Below are 19,365 nucleotides of genomic sequence, written 5' to 3' on the forward strand. Positions count from 1 at the left end.
CGCAGTGAGTGAGGGCTCAGGTGATCTGAGAGAAGGAAGCTGCCAGGAGGGGGCTGTGTGGGACCGAAGACTTGAGCTAGCCGCAGACGCTGCACACGGTGTGGCCCCAGCCTACATATTCACTCTGAAGGGGACTTCTCCTGCTGCTTAAATTTGTCCCCAGCCGAAGGACCTGAATGATAGATCTTTATATTTCTAGTCTTTAAAGAACATAAGCCTTTGTTTCTGTGATTTTTCAGGTACAAAGGTGGATCACAGCGTCTTTGAAAAGATCTATCGATTTCTAAAGCCCCATTTACAGAGCCACTTTGCATTTCACCATATTCTTTCTTACCTAGGTAATTTCCCAACTTCAGGGGTAGGTTGAGAGGATTAGTGACATCATGGAGGCATACAGTCCTATGTACCCTGGAAAGGCATTTCCTCTGAAAATCAATCAGTTTAAAATTCAGAACTGCTGACTAAGAATTGCCCGTAAGGCACATAAAGGATGATTCTTTCTGTTAGGGGGCAGTTTGTAAAAGCGAACAGGCCACATGAAGGGAAAGCCCCCTGAGCGAATCGCTCTGATGCAGAGATGGCAGTGGGAGCAGTGACCTGGCCACCCTGGGTGCCCTTCAGGTCGTTTCATGCTCCGACAGAGGATTTATTTACACTACCACAGAGATTTCCCTGGGACGAAGTCCCACAGTTGTAGGTTCCACAGCTGACTTTTATGTGTTCCAGGAATGTGCTTATTCATTTGTAATGGCACTAAGGCTTCCTTCCACCTTGTCATCTGGTCCGAGCAGAAGAAGCTTAGAGACGAAAGTGCCTCCAGTCCTAAGCCACGGGAAATAAGACAGACTCAGAAACTGCAAAGTACCCAAGGGACCTGGGTGGGGTCTCCTGGGCACCTCTTTTTGAGAACTTCATCACGTGCTCTCATCCTTCTCATACTGACGTGCTGTCCAGTTTACTGAGGGAGTGTCATTACGGGGCCTGTCTTGTGCTGAGAGACCCCCACCCTGACCACTGGCTGACCACCTGAATTCTACAGGAATCTCTGAGTCTCCCCACTTGACTGCCTTATCTTGCTCGGCATTCAGAAGCCCGCACACAAAAGAGAATGTCATATTCCACTTCCAAGGTCAAATCTTTTCATACTCAAGACTGTAAATCTTGAAATACTCACAAGACTGAAATCACAGTTCACGTGTTTTCTAAGCAACCTGAAGCTTTAGGATTATACCTGATGATTAGTTTGATGCGGCTGTGCTAGGGACCAAGTTCAAAAATATTTATATACCTGGGTGAAATTCAGAGAGTAACTGAGATAGTATGGGATTTTTTTTTCCTTTTCCCTTTTTGGTGGTAATTTGAGAGAATAAGGGAAATGACATGTGAAAATGGGCATCTGCACCCTCCCCCAGATTTTGGGGATGGGCCAGGGTGGGCAGAGGCAGGGAAGGAAGAGCTCCAGCCTGCATGTCAGAAACCCAACCTCTGGACTCAATCTCTCTGTATCCCAGTTTCTCATCTTGTACTACAGGGGGCAGAATAGAAGATTTCTTTAGAGGTCTTTCCAGATCAAAGTTCTGTGACTCCGAATTGAGAGTTGTTGCATTTATTAAACTATTTTTGTTTTGTTACCAATGAAACTTTTGTCATTTTATTTCTCATTACTAATTTTTAAGGTTTGAAATGTTCAGTAAATAGGAGAGTGCACGTTCCTCTTGCTATTATTTTATAAAGAGGGTCAAGTGGTAAGGATCTTACTGACTTGGGCTCGGGATTGGGAGGCGATGTTGCTGGATTTCTGAAAACTACCCATGAGACTCCTGACAGCTCTAGGGGCCCACAGAAAGCAGGACAGAAAGTAATAGGCCAACTCCTCTCTGTACCAGGGAATAAACGACTGTTTTGAAGGCACATTAGTTAGGCCAAGGGGACATGTTTAGTCATCATTTCATTCTGTAATGGCACATAATCATCCAAAAGGCTGAATGCATGTCCATTAGGCTCTGGCTCTTTATAGGATGTCCTGTTCTTTGCTAAACTTGAGCCTGGCCCATGTACCCTTCCTTGGTGCACAACTATCATTTTCTTATTAATTTACTGTCTAATTAGAAATATGGAGCTAATGATCAGGAAGGGAATATGCCTAATTTCACTTTCTTCATAGCGTCTGGAATCCGTTGCTGGCATCCAAACATTTTAAAATAAACAGTGTGGAAATATTTTACTTAGCCATATGGATGAATAATCATCTCTTGCTAAATTGGAAGGAATGTGAATATAGCAGTCATTTAAACAAAGTCCATTATTATTCAAAGGCTACTTTTTGGTACTTAACACCAGTGTTAATGGGGTAAGAGAAGCATGATAATTTTGGGACATCTGGTGCATTAAAAGGTAGGCCTCCAGATTCTATGCAATATCAATTATATATATTTTATCAATTTATATAGTTTTAAAAAATGATGCTTTCAGGATGCTCAATAACTTGAAACTCATATATCCTAGCTTAGAAACATATTTAATTATCTTGAACAAATGAGTTCAACATATCTCTTCTAGTGACAAGATGTTCCCACTTTCCACCCATAGTTTGTGGCCTAGCAGACATGAATTTTATAACCCAGCTGGGGAACAACGATACTTCATCCAGCTTTCAGGTTTAAGCACAATAAAGGTAAAAAGTACCTTTGTAATAAAAACCTCAGCCTAAGCACCTACACATATCAGCAATTACTGGAAGAAAAGCTCATTAGGTTCCAACCTGGAACATCTTCAACACAATGAAGAAAACACAAGAATCATGTCACATACTAGAGAACTATTTTAATTAACAATGACAGCCACAGTGTCCTGGGAAAATACACTGGGCCAAAAGTATTTTTCCTTTCTCCCCCTGCAAATTAAGATGTGGCCAAAAATGCAGGCCCTGGGCAGTTATTACATTTAAAGCAAAGGCAAGACATCTTTTTAAAAGAATAGCTAAAACTTCTGCATTGAAGTGCGTTAAAAATGCCAAACTGAAACAAAGGGAACTGGAAGAAAAGGCTTTGAATTAATAACGAGGTTGAATTACTTAATATTAAGGACAATAGAATACCTAGTTTCAAGGTGATAGTAATTTCTTCAAATAACACAATATTTTGAACACAATGGTTCATTGTGCTTTAACATTTCATGACCCTAAGTTGACTATAGTTTACAGTGAAGAACTCTTAGGCCATAGCTACAAAGGCCAAGCATCGTGCAAGGTTGGCCAGGGCCAGAGTATTTTGTGGAGACACTGGAAGAACATTAAATTTGGAAGGGTATCTTCTAGGAGGTGGGCAGCTGATAGAGAATGGTGGGTGATGCAGTCACATAGCACCCTGCTACCCATGTTTGGAGCAGACATGTTTTAATGAAAATGGTTCAGACGGGGACATGCTTTCCTGGTTAGGAAAGGTCTGGAAGGCTGGATTTGGGGTTAACTGGTCTTCTCTTGTAGGGCTACTCTTAGGCAAAATGAGGTCCTGAGGGGTTATCTTCCTTGCCTCTCAAGTCATACTTAATGTCTTCTTGTTGCTTTCTGGACAACAAGCTCCCTATCCCTGTGGGTTAGGGATATGAACTCCCTATCCCTGTGGGTTCAAGTACATGGTGGGCAGCTACTTTGTGTGGAAGCCATACAGGGGCTCCATGCGTTGGACGGCTGATTGGACAAAATGAATTTGGAGGTCCCCTCCAACCTTGTGATTCTGTGATTTAGAGACAGCTTATGAGTATTTGACTTCAGGGATAGTTAATGAAAGAGCTCAAGGTTCTCTTGATTTTGTCATTCTTTAAAATACATCAGGGATTAGTTGCTCTTAAAACATTACTGATCATCAGTTAAAGCTGGTACCACTAAATTCTGGAACTGAGAAATGTGAATAAATAATTTTTCTTGTCTCCATAAATCTGAACCTACAAATACATGTATACATGTAATACACACACAACCCCAAGCAACTATGCTCGATTTATATTATGACTTGGTAGTTTCATATTAGGTAGATAGTGTTTATATACAAATCAAACTTGGGCTGACATTTAGCATTTTGAAACTGGAAACTCACTTCTGAAGTCCTCTGGTCCAACTCCTTTATATATTGTCATTTCAGTGAATTGTTTATACACACTACTGCCATTCCAAAGCAAAGACTACTTTTGAAGAAAACATTTCATAAGCAATCCGTCCACGTATCAGTATAAACTGTTACAGGTAAAAGTACAGAGTTATAAAACATTCTTAATATTCCCTAACCTATAAGTATGGCCAAAAAATACTTCTAAAAAAAGCCTAAAAGCTACTGGCAGCTGTTTCCAAAAAAGAAATATCAGAGGTTGTTGCTAGTTTTATATTGGAACTGATACAATCTATTAGGGAAATAGCTTTTTGAATTATGAAAACTCATATCCTCTTTCAAGGTCAAGGTCCAAGTCTTAAAACTTTTGTGTTCTCAGCAACTTAGTACTGTTCCCAAACAGAAATGAGGATATATGTAGTAAAACATCTAAATTAGCACTCACATCCAGAGTACGCACCAGGTAAATTAGTACATAAAAGCCCTTAATAGTAAAGTCTGGCTCTACTTCAAATAAATTTGATTTATTCTAAACTGAAAAAAAAAAAATCACCCAACTTTCATGTACTTTACTTCTTGTTTATCACTACATCATACAAATTCCTTGAGCTCAGTTCATGAAAGACACTGTTAGAGTTTCTCCCAAGGATAAAACCTCAGAAATAAAAATGCAGCCAAGACTTCTTCCTCCCGTGGGAAATTATGACAGAAGAAGAGAAAAAAGCTGCACATCAAGGATGTAAGGACCAAGTCATGATAAATCTGCCTAGTTACTCAAAAGAGAACCAAATCTAGTAGAAGCTGTGCTTCCAAGGTCAGGTCGACCCTGGATCACTGCCGATCCCTCGGGGAGCCCGCACACATCATTCTGCAGTCTTGCTGGCTGCACAGGTGTGTTACTGGGAGAAATTACTTGAACGTTCACAGAAGAGTTCAAAATGATGGGAAAGAAACATCAAACGAGGAAAGAAAGCACTCATACACTGCAAATAACACTGTCTTCCTAACAGGGAGCTTAGGACAAATTTTTGGGTGTAATCACAGTGACTGTGCTAACTTCTAGAATGGATATGTCTGTAATTTTTTTTTTCTTAATTCTATTTAGCTTCTTCTAATTTTCATTTCATACACACAATACATAGTATGTAAATGTAAATAATTTATTTTTTGGTGTGAGAGGGTTTGATGCTTCAAAAGCATTTTATAAAGAGGGAGCTAAATTGATTTACTAATAAATCAATATGTAATTGAGATGTGTTAAAGCATTAATATTCAAATTACATTAGGGCAGGCAGTCCATTCTGGAGTTTAAGATTATATATAAAGTGCATTCTACTTTTAGTACGTAATTTTCATACCTTATTCGAAGTACAGGGTACTTATTTTGAACATTAATATCTTGTGAGAAAGTTGATTCCCCTTAACTAAATATTAGATTCAAGATGGTTTGCTACATTCCTAAGTGTTACTGAATAACAGCTGACAGAACCTAAAGCTCTGATTTCATAGTGGAAGCTAGTGGAGAATGGGATTCACTTGGAAAAAATGTTGTTAAAACATTTTAAATTAACTATTTCAAGCATGAAAAACAGCATAGCAAATATAAAACAAACACCCAGATGTCCACCACCCCTAGCTCTGTTAAATAGAGTTGACTTTTGAACAATATGGGTTTGAACTGCACAGGTCCACTTATATGTAGATTTTTTTCAATAGTAAAAACTGCAGTATTGCACAATTGGTGGCTGGTTAAATCCAAAGATGTGGAATCGTGGATACGGAGGAACTACATATACAGAGGGCTGACCATAAGTTATATGCAGATTTTAGACTGCACAGAGGGTCAGGGCCCCCAACCCCCAGGTCGTTCAAGGATCAACTGTATTAACATTTTGTCTTCTTTGTTTCAGATTTCTCTTTCCTTTTAAAGAAGTGGAGCCGGATTATACTCCTCAATGCCTTTTTCTCTACCCGCACCCTGTAGAGGTAACCACTATCTTGAATCTGTCTTTTATCATTCTAATGAAAAATTTTACCTTTACTGCATGTGCCTATATCAAAAAATAAATACAGCCTCAACCTGCATATTTTAAAACTTATACCATAGTGTCATGCTGTATCATTCTAACAATGCTTCTAGAGATTTATCTATGTTGCTACAGATAGCTCTAATGCACTTATTTTAGCCCTTCTATGTGGTTTCACTGTGTGAATGTACTGCCATTTATTTAACCGTTTTCCTACCAATAAATACTCAGTATTTCCCCCTAATACTCTGTTATAAACAGTGCTGTCATTAATCGCCCTCCTGCAGAATTGTTCTTTCAGCTTGACCTCAAGACAAAGCATCACTCAGTTCCTCTGGGACTCTCACTCCCCACGTTGGACCATCGTGGCCTGGCCATGAAATATTTCTCATTGTTTCCTCTTCTCCACTGCCCACCCCTTCTTTCTACCACTGATACAGTTCAAGCTATTATCTCTAGACTACTGACCTCCTCATAGGCCTCCCAGGTGCCAGGCTCATCTACTTCAAATCAATCCCCCACCCCTACTGCCTGCTGGAAGAATGCATATAAAAGCCCAAACTAGCCACGCCATGCCCTGTAATCACTCCCACTGCATGTGGGACACAAGTTCCCCAAACCAGGCCTGTGTTTCTCTCTGGTCTTGTCTCCTTTCAGCATCCCCCCTCCTGCTGGCAGCTCCGCCCCTATAACCCATGCTGTCTCCGAGCCTCTGCTTGCGACTGGAAATATTTCCCCTGTATACCCAGCCAATGCCTCCTCAACCTTTAGGCCAGCTTTGGTTTCACACTGACCAGAGAACTTCCCTACCCATCTGCCATGCTCCCAATGCAACCTCAACGGAGTCCAGCACTTGCACGTTTCACTGACATTCACAGAAAATCACTTGTGTTCCTCTGGAATCGAAGTGCTACTTGAGGGCAGGGACTGAGTTTTATTCATCTTTACATCTCCAGTACCTAGAGAAGCATCTGAGATACTAAGAGGCTTTCAGACACAGGCTGAACTGAAGTGGAAGGTAGCTAACCCATTAAGTACAGTCTATTTTCATAATGAAGGAGAGCCAGTCTATTTAAAACAAGTAATTACTATAGAATATGTAATGAAAAATGACGTATTCAGCCCTCTGTGACAAGACATCTGTTAGCTGATACTTATGCACTAACAAGTACAATAAATGATACTAGTCGAGATGACTGCAGCACTGCAAGTACCTTCTGAATCATTAGATTAACTTACACACAGCCTTTGTCACAGCTGTGAGCACTGTATTGTCACCTCCAACCTAGAACCTCCAAGTCCTTCACGATGCCACCATACATGGGCAGAATCTAGATGGTTTTCAACATCTCCTCCAAGACATGATCACATTCTTTACCCACCTGTGACCAGCTCCCTTACTTCTGCATCAATAGATTTTCTCAACAGTCGCAACAAGGCAGGTATCCCACCAACATTCTTCATCGCGATTTTATTTTCATCTGTAGACTTGCCAAAAACAAGGTTTCGGAGGGCACCACAAGCATTCTTCTGAACTTCCAAAACTCTGTGGTCCAAAAGGTCAACCAGATGCTTGACTCCCCCTAACCTACACACCTAGAATGAAAAATATTAGGTACCGGGCCTAAGTGACATGTGGTCAATCAGAGATCAAACAAAAGTCTGTTATGGAAAGATCACGGAAAACATACAACTCCAGATCATTATAAATGATTATTTTTTATTCTAAAAAAATACACGTTCTATAAATTTTAAGGACACTCTCTAAGATGAAGCTCTTTTCACGGGTTCATGGCTTAAAGAAGGGAAGGAAGACTTAGGTGGATTAACGGCCACATGCAGGTAGCATGGTCATACGCCAACCCTCCGAACGTACACAGGGATTATGCTGTCACTTCCAAGTGAAATGCACACATACACAAGCACAACAAAGCTGTATGCAGGGTCGATGACAACACAGGAAGAGATTTTTGACTGAAGTCATTTGCTTTCTAGAATTGTTTCTCTAGGTGACTCTCCCTAAATTTTCTTCCATATGTCACTTCATTAATATCTTATGTGAATATTTTTGGGCTTTATTTACTGCATTTACCTTTAGTCTGTAACTGTGTGTTGTTCTAAATTTTAAGGGGTGAAAAACACTGAAGTTCTGTATGACATTGCAGGAGGAAAAAAGGTCTAAAATGTTAAATCTAGCCAATATCAATGACTCACTATGTTTCTGTAAAAGCCCCAAAAGCTTAAAATCTGAAATAAAATATTCATATATGTTCAGTATTAGTAATGGTTATAAATCCTTTACTTAATTGTGTGTTGGCACTGATTCTGACAAGAATCTCTTAAAATACATGAGTTCACAAGTACATACTATGATTTGTATCTAATAGATTTATAGAAAATACTTTAAAAATGCAGGTTAAATTGATTTTGGTTCATGTTTTATAAATAAGCTAATGAGTGGACACATGATTTGAAAATGCTAAATATACTTCAAGAAATAATCTCATCCCAGATTTTCCCAAGAAATATTGAAATGCATAGCTGACAAGTAAAAGTAACTGGTATCAGAACACCCCTTGAAAAGGGCCTCTAGATTGCATCTGGTCATTTCTTAAGCACACAAGCATGCAGCTGCTAAACGGAAAGGCACTGCTCGGCCCTCCCCCATTCCCCACCCCGCCAACTCCGGCATCCCAGGCACTGGTCCTGTACCTCCATCTTCACTTTGTTGTCGCCAAAGCACAGGTGTTGCAGGTAGGCTGCTGCGTTTGCCTGAACTGACGGGAACTGGTGCTGCAGCATGTGAATGACTTCAGGCAACTCGGGATCACGCCAGGCAAACTCCCTGCGTGAGAAAAACGCGGCTTCAGAAAGGAAGGCCCATGTTCTACCGATACACTGAACAAAACATTTGTCAGAGAAGAGAGCTCAGCGGAGACAATGGGAAGTTACAAAAATCCTAAAAGAAATATATATATATATGTATGTATGTAAATAATTTTTATGCACTGATGAACATATCACAGATGCTTATGATCTTAAAGAAATCATGATGCACAGACGCAGAGAAAGATTGAGGGTAACAAAGAGGTTCTTAATATGGGTAACTTTTCCATTCTTGTTTTCCTCCTCCTGATTCTAATTTTACGCCTTTCTACCTATGTAAGAAATTTGCAGGTGTGAGGCTCAGGTAAACAAGTGCACTTCAGCTAGGTGAGAAGTCACGCCTGAGGAGGGAGGAGGAAGAGCCAGTGGAAATACTGTGTGCCTGATGATTTTTAAGAAATTTAATATATATGGTTGCTCTTGATTATAAGAAACAGAAAACATGATAAAAAATGTTTTTGCAGTAACCCTATATCCAGAGAAAACAACTGTTGACATTTCCCACTGGTCTTTTTTTCAACATATGCAGGCAAGTGTGCACATGTGTGTGTACAGAATTTTTTTCAAAGAATTGGATTATTACTAAATAGCACATACTATTCCATGCCAGGCACTATTCTAGGCATTTTATGTATATTAGTTCATCTATCCTTAAATTGACCTTGTAGATTTGGAGGTTGAAGCAGAAGGGCTAAGTGACTTGCCTAGTGTCACCCAGCTAGTCAACAACAGAGCAACATTTGAACCCAGGCATCTGCCTTCAGAGTCTGTGCCCTCACCCCCGTGCTATCCCACTTCTTGTACAATAAGTATACAATCATATTAAATATACATACATACTTTTATACTATGTTTTTTTCAGGTAACATCACATTGTCAGATTTTCTGATGTAACTTGATTGGCTCACTGTTTGGAATCCTTGTTAAATGTGATTTTATGCTTATGTTACATAAAGACCAGCTTCTTACAAATGGTTCACAAAGCAACAAATCTGCAAACTTTGATAACAGGATGGAGTAAACTGTTAATCAAAAATGAATTAATCCTGAAGAAACTAAAAAAAAAATCTTTAGGGGCTTCCCTGGTGGTGCAGTGGTTAAGAATCTGCCTGCCAACGCAGGGGACATGGGTTCCATCCCTGGTCCGGGAAGATCCCACATGCCGCGGAGCAACTAAGCCCGCGAGCCACAACTACTGAAGCCCGCGCACCTAGAGCCCGTGCTCTGCAACAAGAGAAGCCATCGCAATGAGAAGCCTGCACACTGCAATGAAGAGTAGCCCCCGCTCGCCACAACTAGAGAAAGCCCGCGTGCAGCAACGAAGACCCAACGCAGCCAAAAATAAATAAATAAAATAAATTTATTAAAAGAAAAAAAATCTTTAAATTAATGACCCAGTGATACTTCTATGGCCCAGTTTTTAAAGGTCCACAGCCTCTCTGGGAAGGCTCCAGTATGAATTGGTTCATCCACTACAGAGGGTCAGGTCATTCCATACCTGCACACACACATTCATATCACACATTAGTGCATTCTTACTATGCTACAGGTGCCAGAACAGGTGCTGGAGATACAAACATTGAATAAGACATGATTTTATGTATAGGGGCTTGTATGCCAAACTAAAAAAGTTTAGTCTTAATAGCAATAACATGAATTATTACTTACTGAGCTTATCTGTGTCAGGTATTCTGTCAAGAGCTTTATAGATATTATCTCACTTACCTTGACTGTTGCCCCATGAGGTAGGCACTATCAAATAACATCAGATATAGATAGACGAGGAACCCGGGAATAGTAATTAAGAGGTGGAGGTTAGTGGCCTAATACGTTATCACCACGCACAAGGAACAGAAAGCTGGTGGAGGTCTTAAAGCAGAAGAGTGAGAGAATGCAACAAGGTCACATTTATAAGGAAGATAACTCTGGTGGCTAAGTAGAGAATATACTAGAATCAAAAAAGACTGGTGGCAAGGAGACTATCCACTATCCCCACATTTGCTCAAAATAGGACTATCCTTGATTTTTCTCTTTCCCTTATCTTTCTCATCCAATCTATCAGCAAACTCTGTTGACTATCTCCAAAATATTTAATATAAACCAAATCCATCCACTCTTTCTATCTTGGCTGGACCCTCTACACGCCACTTACATGTTCTCTCTGCTTCAAATATCACCCCCTCCCCCATCTATTCTTTGCACGGCAACCAGATGATCTACTGAAAACTGAAATCAAGGGTAAGATGGAGATTTCCGGCTTGGGGAACAGACTGGATGATGATGATGTCATTAACAGGCATTAAGAAAACCATAAATGCCGAGAGGCAGGATAATGCAGCAGAAAAAGCACAGAATTTGGAGTTAGATTGCCTATGTTTAAGTCCCAGGTCCTTCAATTGTGATGTGATTTTGAAAACCATTTACATAGAACTTCAGTTTCCCCATCTGTAAATTAGGAACAATAAAACTATCATGTCTAACTTCTTCTTAGGCTGGCTATGATGACTAAATTGTGGTGATGTATATTAAAGTAGTTTACGTACTTTGCATTATGAAAGATGTTTTACTAATATTCATCATCCCTGAAAAATGAACTATACTATGTTAACTATTTCTGATGAAAATCTATCTAAAGTCTATTATGTATAAATCTGTAAGGTAATTAACAGAGTGCAAGGAGTGTGATTTAATCTTTCCTTGATGACTCAGTCATTACAAATACACATTTCTGTTCTCTTTAAATGGCACAGGGATGGTCAAGGTTTCCTAGCATCCTTGGGTGCCTCCTGAGCCAGACAACACAAAGGGTGGGCTCCCACTGGAGATGGGCAGTTAGGCTCAGTTGACACCAACTCCAACCTTGATTTTCAGCAGAAATTTACCCTAGAAAGACTTCTATCAATTCATGGGCTGGCCGGATGGCATCAATGCTTGCCAAGATTTGCTTCATTAAAACCTAAGCCCAGGGCTTCCCTGGTGGCGCAGTGGTTAAGAATCTGCCTGCCAATGCAGGGGACACGGGTTCGAGCCCTGGTCTGGGAAGATCCCACATGCCGCGGAGCAACTAAGCCCGTGAGCCACAACTACTGAGCCTGCGCGTCTGGAGCCTGTGCTCCTCAACAAGAGAGGCCACGACAGTGAGAGGCCCGCGCACCGCGATGATGAGTGGCCCCCGCTCGCCGCAACTAGAGAAAGCCCTCGCACAGAAACGAAGACCCAACACAGCCAAAAATAAATAAATAAATAAATAAATAAATTAAAAAAAAAAAAACCTAAGCCCAGACTATCATGGTTTTTAGCCATGATAGAGTAGTAACCAGTACTGGACTTTGCCTTCCTACCATAAACAACCATTAAACTGGACTAAATGTGTGAGGAAACTGTTTTCAGGCCCTAGACAACAAGTAACACAAGAATGTAATCCTTGAACGGGCGGGGGCATCACCCTGGGAACCCCACACTCACTTGGCTTTCTGCCTGAGGGCACTTTTTGGATCATGGCACAGGAAGCAAGTCCAAATGGGTATGATGGTCTAAGTGAACTGAGGGGGAAAGATTGGAATTTGGAGATGCTAAAGAGGTTAAAATTTGCAGGGCAGGATACTGGAGAGGAGAGAGCTATGCAGAGGAGATTTAACAAGTCTGTGCAAGGATTACGCACAAGTCGTTAGTTGAGCACTGGGCTGTACATGTGCCTTGCATGTACATGTACAGGTCTGGTGGAGAATAGCTGCTGCTGGAATGAGAACGGAACCAGGAGTTGTTGGACTTCCAGCCCAGTCATAGTGCAGACCTCACCAATCACCTCAGCATTTAGTCTCCACAAAGGCCATGTTTAGAGGTAAGAACCATTCCACAGAGTCAGGGCCATGTTCTACGAGTAAAATAAATTTAAAATAGACCTGTCCTAGCAAAGAACAGAACCAATTGTGACAGGATCAAAAGCACTTGTCAGTAATTTAGTTATTTTCCACAACGAAACTTAGAATCCTAAGAGGAGACAACATACTACAGAGTCCCTACAATGTATTATCCACAACAATCAGCATATAATTTAAAACTGTTAAGGCATAAGAAGAAACAGAAAAATGTGACTCTCAAAGATGTAAACAAACAAATAGAAACAGACCCAGAGAAAACTTAGATGTTGGAATGATCAGAGGACTTTTAAAATGGTTTTTATAAATGTGCTCAAAGACGTAAAGCAAAAGATGTATGTAAGGAGTGAATCGATGGGGAATGTCATCAGAGACATGAAAACTACAAAAAAGCCAAATTAAAGTGACAGAAAAAAAATCCACTGGACAGGCTTAACAACTGACTGGAGACCACAGAAGAAAAACACAGCAAATCTGAAGACAGATTAATTAAAAAAAAAAAAATCCAATATGAAGGATACAGAGAAAAAAGATTAAAAAAAAAAAAGAACAGAACTTCAGTAACCTGTGAGATGATGTCAAGTTATCCCAGGAGAGGAGAGTGAATTTTGGGCCAGAAAAAATATTTACAGAAATAATGGTTGAATATGTCCCAATTTTGGTAAAATCATCAACTAAATTTAAAGAATCTCAGTGAATCCCAAGCAGGTTAAATGTAAAGAAAACTATGCCTAGGCTTGTTAGAGTAAAACTGCTGAAGGTCAACAATAATAAGAAAAGTCTGAAAGGCAGCCAGAGAGAAGATACATTGCATAATGAGAAGAATAGTACAAATGTTGGCTGACTTCTCATCAGAAACAATGGATGTCTGAAGACAAGGAACAACATCCTTTAAAGGACTGAAAAAAAAAAAAACCCTGTTAAGCCTGAATTTTATATCTAGCAAAAGTATCCTATAAAAACGAGTAAATAAAAACACTTTCAGACAAATTAAAGCTGAGAGAATGTGTTGCCAGCAGACATGCAACACAAGAAAGGCTAAAGAAAATTCTTCAGGCTGAAGGGAAATGAGTGGAGACGGGAACTAGAATTTATAGGAAGACATGAAGAGAACTATTTACAAATAAGTATGCAGGTGAATATAAAGACCATCTTTTTAACTTAGCTTAATTTCTTTAAAAGACAACTGACTATTTACAGTAAAAATAACAACACTATATTATGGGTTTTATAATGTATGTAGAAGTAAAATATTTGACAACAACATAAAGGTCAAGGAGATGGTAAATGGAATTATTCTGTTGAATGTCACAGCTGAAGCCCTCCTCAAAAAGAACACCATGAATGCTGTCATTCTTTCAGTCACTGTCACTTTCCATAACAAGTACTTTGTTACTCCTTTCAGATGAATTATTTGTACTATTAATAAATTTTGCTTCCAATCTAGACAATTATTAAAAAAAAACTCATACATTTCCTTTTATGTATAAAACATCAACAACTTCTTAAGTCTTATAGGGTAATTTTCAGGTTAAATATAACGTAGCATTAATGACAGAGGAAATAAGTTTAGAAGTGAATAAAAATAGTAAAATTTGCTATTATTAAAACTAAAAATTAAGTAATAATTATCATGAGTTTTTATTTCATGGTTTGACTATTCAAACTTTAAACTCACTTGGATTCCAGTTTCAAATAAATAAATGCACCTATTATAATAAGATAATCATTTATTCATCTTACAAAATGCATTATCAGTAAAGTTTCACACAATCAAAGCTAGCCATAACAGTTTTATGCATTAGACTATGAAATTATCATACTATGAATAACTGAAGTATATTATCAGACACGAAATCCTTGTTTATAATGAATCAGCTCATATCAGAGGTCAAAACTGAAGTCTTCAGGAATGCATACTAAACTCAAAGCTCTTCTCATATTTCACTGCTTTTCTGGGTAGCTATTCTTTTCTCTGCAGATTCAGCCAAGGTATGGTCTAAATTATGCACAATTCAAAACCCTTTTGAGAATTTCTGTATCTAGTAGGGTGCCCTAGTCTGTTGTTCTTGTGAGGACTTCAAAAAGATTCCACATGCCGCAGAGCAACTAAGCCCATGTGCCACAACTACTGAGCCTGTACTCTAAAGCCTGTGAGCCACAACTACTGAGCCCACACTCCGCAACAAGAGAAGCCACTGCAATCAGAAGCCTGTGCACCGCAAAGAAGAGTAGCCCCCGCTCGCTGCAACTAGAAAAAGCCCGTGTGCAGCAACGAAGACCCAACGCAGCCAAAAATAAATAAGTAAACAAATAAACAAATAAATTAAAAAAAGAAAAGAACAAAAAACAAAATCATGTAAAAAATTTTTGATTTAATTATATTGGAGGTGCTATTAGACAAATTATTTTTAAAAATCCTTAAAATAACAGAAGGGTGGCAAATAGGAATAGCAGAACCAAATGTATGCATACACTGTAAAATATTTTAGGCAAAAGAGTGAATATAGGTGGAGTGGTTTTAGTGAAGCAGTGAAGCCTTTAGTGAAGGCTTCCCATTCAACTCAAAAGTACCTTAGGTTATTCTGTTTTAATAACCAAATCTCACTCATGCTTTTAACTCATTAGAGTAAGCTGGCAGGCTGCTATAAATGAATTGATAATTATAACAATCTTTCAGTGAAACAACTATTTGTGGGCAAAGAGTGAATGAAATCTTGCTAATATATGCCTTAAAGTAACACTCAAGCTGCTTAAAATTTAGAAATAATTTCACTCTTTCAGAAGCTAAAATTCTCTTTTAGTTTCTAAATATCTTTATTTCCTGAATATTTTAAATGACTTTCATTAAAGAGATGAGGCTAGTTTTTCAAAATCAATCAAGTTACTAAATGACTCATCTTAATAAAACATGTTTTCTACATGGCCAAATAAAATTAAAAGCAGGAAACATCTATTATTTGCCAAATATTTTTTGCTTATGAGATGTGAGAATTTCTTGTAAACTATTTTCCCTTAAATGGCAGAAAGCTTTTCAAAGGACCTAGTTAATAAAAGCACAGCACGGCGCTGACCAATATGATTCAAAATGTACATGACACTGGTCTTCCCCAGTTTAAAACAACCATATGCATTTTCTGAAGCCATCATTTAAGAAGTCAGCCAAGATAAAGGAAGAGGCATAAATGATCCTTTAAAATCTTTTGTGTAATTCAGACTAAGAGGCTATCCCAGGTAGTTGCCTTGATGAAGTATTTCAATTGTGGATGCTGCAGATATTCACACAGGCCTGTGCATTCTCTAACTTATTATTAAAGCACTGAAAGAAGGAATCTATCTCTAAAGTGAAATTAACCTCAATGACCTACAGTGCTGGAAAACAACTGGAAATATTAGAGATAAGGAGTTACTGATATTATAACAGACACGGCAACTTGAAAAAAGTCAGAATGAAGGAACTAGTTGACTCCTGAGATATGGTGGCATTCTGGAGACTCATAACCAGTACTTGCCTGGGATCTTTCTGAATGCTGTCTATTGATGGGGATCTCGTGGTGCCATCATCAGCTGGTGCTATGTGCTGAAGCCTGTTATAATTGCACTCTTGCACTCGGTATTGTATTGGCCTGTAGGGCTCCGCATAGGTAGCTGTTGTGTTCAGAGCATAATTATTTCTTTGGTATGTAAGGGTACTTCGTTGGCTGGACGTCCTTTGCAGATTTCCAACACCTACTAGAAAGTCAGCATTTTAAAAAAGATTAGTATGTTCTCTACAAAGTGATATTTTTCAAAGTCAAAATAGTTTTAGTTTTAAGAAGGGTTAAGTTTTTAACAATTATATAAATTGCTTACTTTTAGATATTACCAATCTAGCTCATTAGTGCTAACAAAGGCACTGAAGTTTTTAACATAACACAAACAATATCTATGTCAATTTTATTAGCAGGAAAGAGCAAAAATGAAACTATAAATCTGCTTACACAGTAGGTCTTAATATGTTTAAGATTTAGTAACAGAACTGAAAGTTAAATAATTAAACTAATCTTAGAAATAAATAACAAAAATTCACAACTACATTTTAGCAATAAAAGACAAGTAAGATATTCAAACTTATAGATAATTGAAACCGTCAAACTTTGGACACCTAGTGAATACAGGTTACGTATTTTGATATATATTTTATTTATAGACTTGTGTATTTTGATAACATTGGAAAATATACTTCACAGGAAAGAAGACTGATATACCAAATTCTTCTAAAGCTACTCCCTAAAATTATTGCATGATGCTATGTATAAAGTACTGTACGTTGTATTTAACCTTTCTTTCCAAATTATTGCAGTAGGTATCTCGCCAATGATTGTGTTCATATTCTTCCTGCAATTAACATATTTTAACACTATTTACTTCTTAATCCTAATAAAGAAATTCTTCAATTTACAGAACATAATGAGTGAAATATTTCTTCACTAACATCTATTAAAAATTGGTACATTCTGGGCTTCCCTGGTGGCGCAGTGGTTGAGAATCTGCCTGCCAATGCAGGGGACACGGGTTCGAGCCCTGGTCTGGGAAGATCCCACAAGCCGCGGAGCAGCTAAGCCCGTGAGCCACAATTACTGCGCCTGCGCGTCTGGAGCCTGTGCTCTGCAACAAGAGAGGCCGCGATAGTGAGAGGCCCGCGCACCGCGATGATGAGTGGCCCCCGCTCGCCGCAACTAGAGAAAGCCCTCGCACAGAAACGAAGACCCAACACAGCCATAAATAAATAAATAAACAAACAAATACTTTAAAAAAAAAAAAAAAGAAAAAAAAATTGGTACATTCTATCAGAAGAAAAATACCACAGTGGACCAAATTGTCAGTTTTTGGCAAAGAACCAATTCAAATACAGTCTTCTCCCTCATGGTGTTCTGTGAGGTATGGCTCCTAGAGCTGTGTGCCTTTAAGGCATTATCATTGCTACCTGGAATTCATTTATGGGCACGTTAATAAATCTGTACTAACTCTTTTTTTTTTTTAAAGCGGCCTCTTGGGACTTTATAAGCCACACCCGTAGCACCATCCGGCAGCTCACATGGCCACAGGCTCTAGCTTCTGCTCTATTAGCCGCTACAGTGTGGCACAAATGTGAGTCTGGGGGTGCAAGGGTGTGATGCACTAGCTGCTTATTTTTCTTCTTATTTTTAAAATTACTATTATTATTTTTTGGCTGTGCCACGTGGTTATGTGGGATTTTCGTTCCCCAACCATGGCTCAAACCTGGGCCCCCTGCAGTGGAAGCACAGAGTTCTAACCACTGGACCACCAGGGAATTCCCGCTCCCTATTTTTATAACTGCCATCATTCCATTCTGTCCTAGATTGAGTCTATCGTAAGGAATATTTATTTCACGTTCTATCACATAAGAATTCAGAAGAGATTCAGTAACGAAAAAAGAGTAATACCAAACACACTTGGGCTACATACATGCTAAATCAAAGATAAGCCAATAGCTCACGTAGGGATTTTCTCTAAATACGTGTTCTAGGAAACAAAAATTACAAAGAAATATTCCAAAAAAGGCTTTCCTTTCTATATCTGATATGCTTCCAACCTGAGGAGTCGGATTTATAGCTCAACAAACTTATTTGTGAATTAAAGTATAATCACTGTGTTCATTGATCAGATTGAACTAAGGGAAAAATATATCACCTATAAATAGGTACTAAATGAACTTCTGTTTTACTGTTTATTGATTTGCTTTCACAGCTGCTTATCTGACAACCAAATGGGCAATATGAATTCATTCTAACAGGAAATCCATCTCAATAAAATCCTCTACTCTTGGGCTGGTGATACTGGGAAAGCAGCTGAACAGAGCTGATGCGCACCCGAACCTGTGCGGTACAGTGCTGTCTGCGATCCTTGGAGCTCCACGGTTCCGTGGTTTGGGCTGCGGTAAACTGGGCTGTAATAGGTCCTCCCCTCATAGATAGGAGTGATGTGCAAGTCGGGAGACACAGCTGAACGAAGGTCTTGTCCAAGCTGGCTGTGCTGACTAGCATAGGAACTCCGTAAGCCTACAGGCAGGAAAATTACATCATTAAAAAACTTGAACACTGTGGTGAGGTTACAAGTATAACTCCTAAACAACAGGACCAAATGCTGAGTCTAAACACCAAACCTAGTGAGTTTCACAAAAGAGGGATGACCGATCTGAACGGGATACTATGTACATTCTAAAAATAAAACTTTCTCCTCTGGCAGCAGGATAAAAGTAAATTTTCTAAAAAAAATATAAGAAATTATTAAATGGTTTGATACTCTGAAATTCATCCCCCAACTGTAAGCTATTTTATGATGGTGACCAAAAAGAGAGCGCCGTCATGTCCCACACCGCTTTAAATCACAACACTTAAGACGACACCTACATAATAGCGCTTAGAAATAGGCTGATGTTCAAGAACTGTTCTGAACTTTGTCTCAATT

The 19,365-nt window shown here is 39.0% G+C and overlaps 1 protein-coding gene and 1 pseudogene across 27 annotated transcripts in view; one reads left to right on the plus strand and one right to left on the minus strand.

The window, feature by feature from the left end:
- Positions 1-19,365, plus strand: part of LOC309630263 (heterogeneous nuclear ribonucleoprotein R pseudogene) — a 499,447-nt pseudogene that overhangs the window by 294,705 nt on the left and 185,377 nt on the right. The gene's annotated exons all lie outside the window — the stretch shown is intronic.
- The window catches only part of PKP4 (plakophilin 4), a 246,574-nt gene that overhangs the window by 31,067 nt on the left and 196,142 nt on the right, over positions 1-19,365 (minus strand). For 14 of the 26 annotated variants that reach the window (XM_082395241.1, XM_082395238.1, XM_082395234.1 and 11 more), the window contains 4 exons: positions 18,768-18,956; positions 16,407-16,626; positions 8,843-8,975; positions 7,513-7,726 (listed from right to left, as the gene is read on the minus strand). In XM_082395241.1, coding sequence (XP_082251367.1) covers positions 7,513-7,726; positions 8,843-8,975; positions 16,407-16,626; positions 18,768-18,956 — 756 coding nt within the window. Of the gene's footprint in view, positions 1-7,512; positions 7,727-8,842; positions 8,976-16,402; positions 16,627-18,767; positions 18,957-19,365 lie in introns of all 26 variants that reach the window. The other 12 variants (XM_082395253.1, XM_082395236.1, XM_082395239.1 and 9 more) reach the window with 5 other exon arrangements.

Source organism: Balaenoptera borealis (genome assembly GCF_965194805.1).
Source record: "Balaenoptera borealis genome assembly, chromosome: 6".
In the NCBI taxonomy this organism is placed as follows: Eukaryota; Metazoa; Chordata; class Mammalia; order Artiodactyla; family Balaenopteridae; genus Balaenoptera; species Balaenoptera borealis.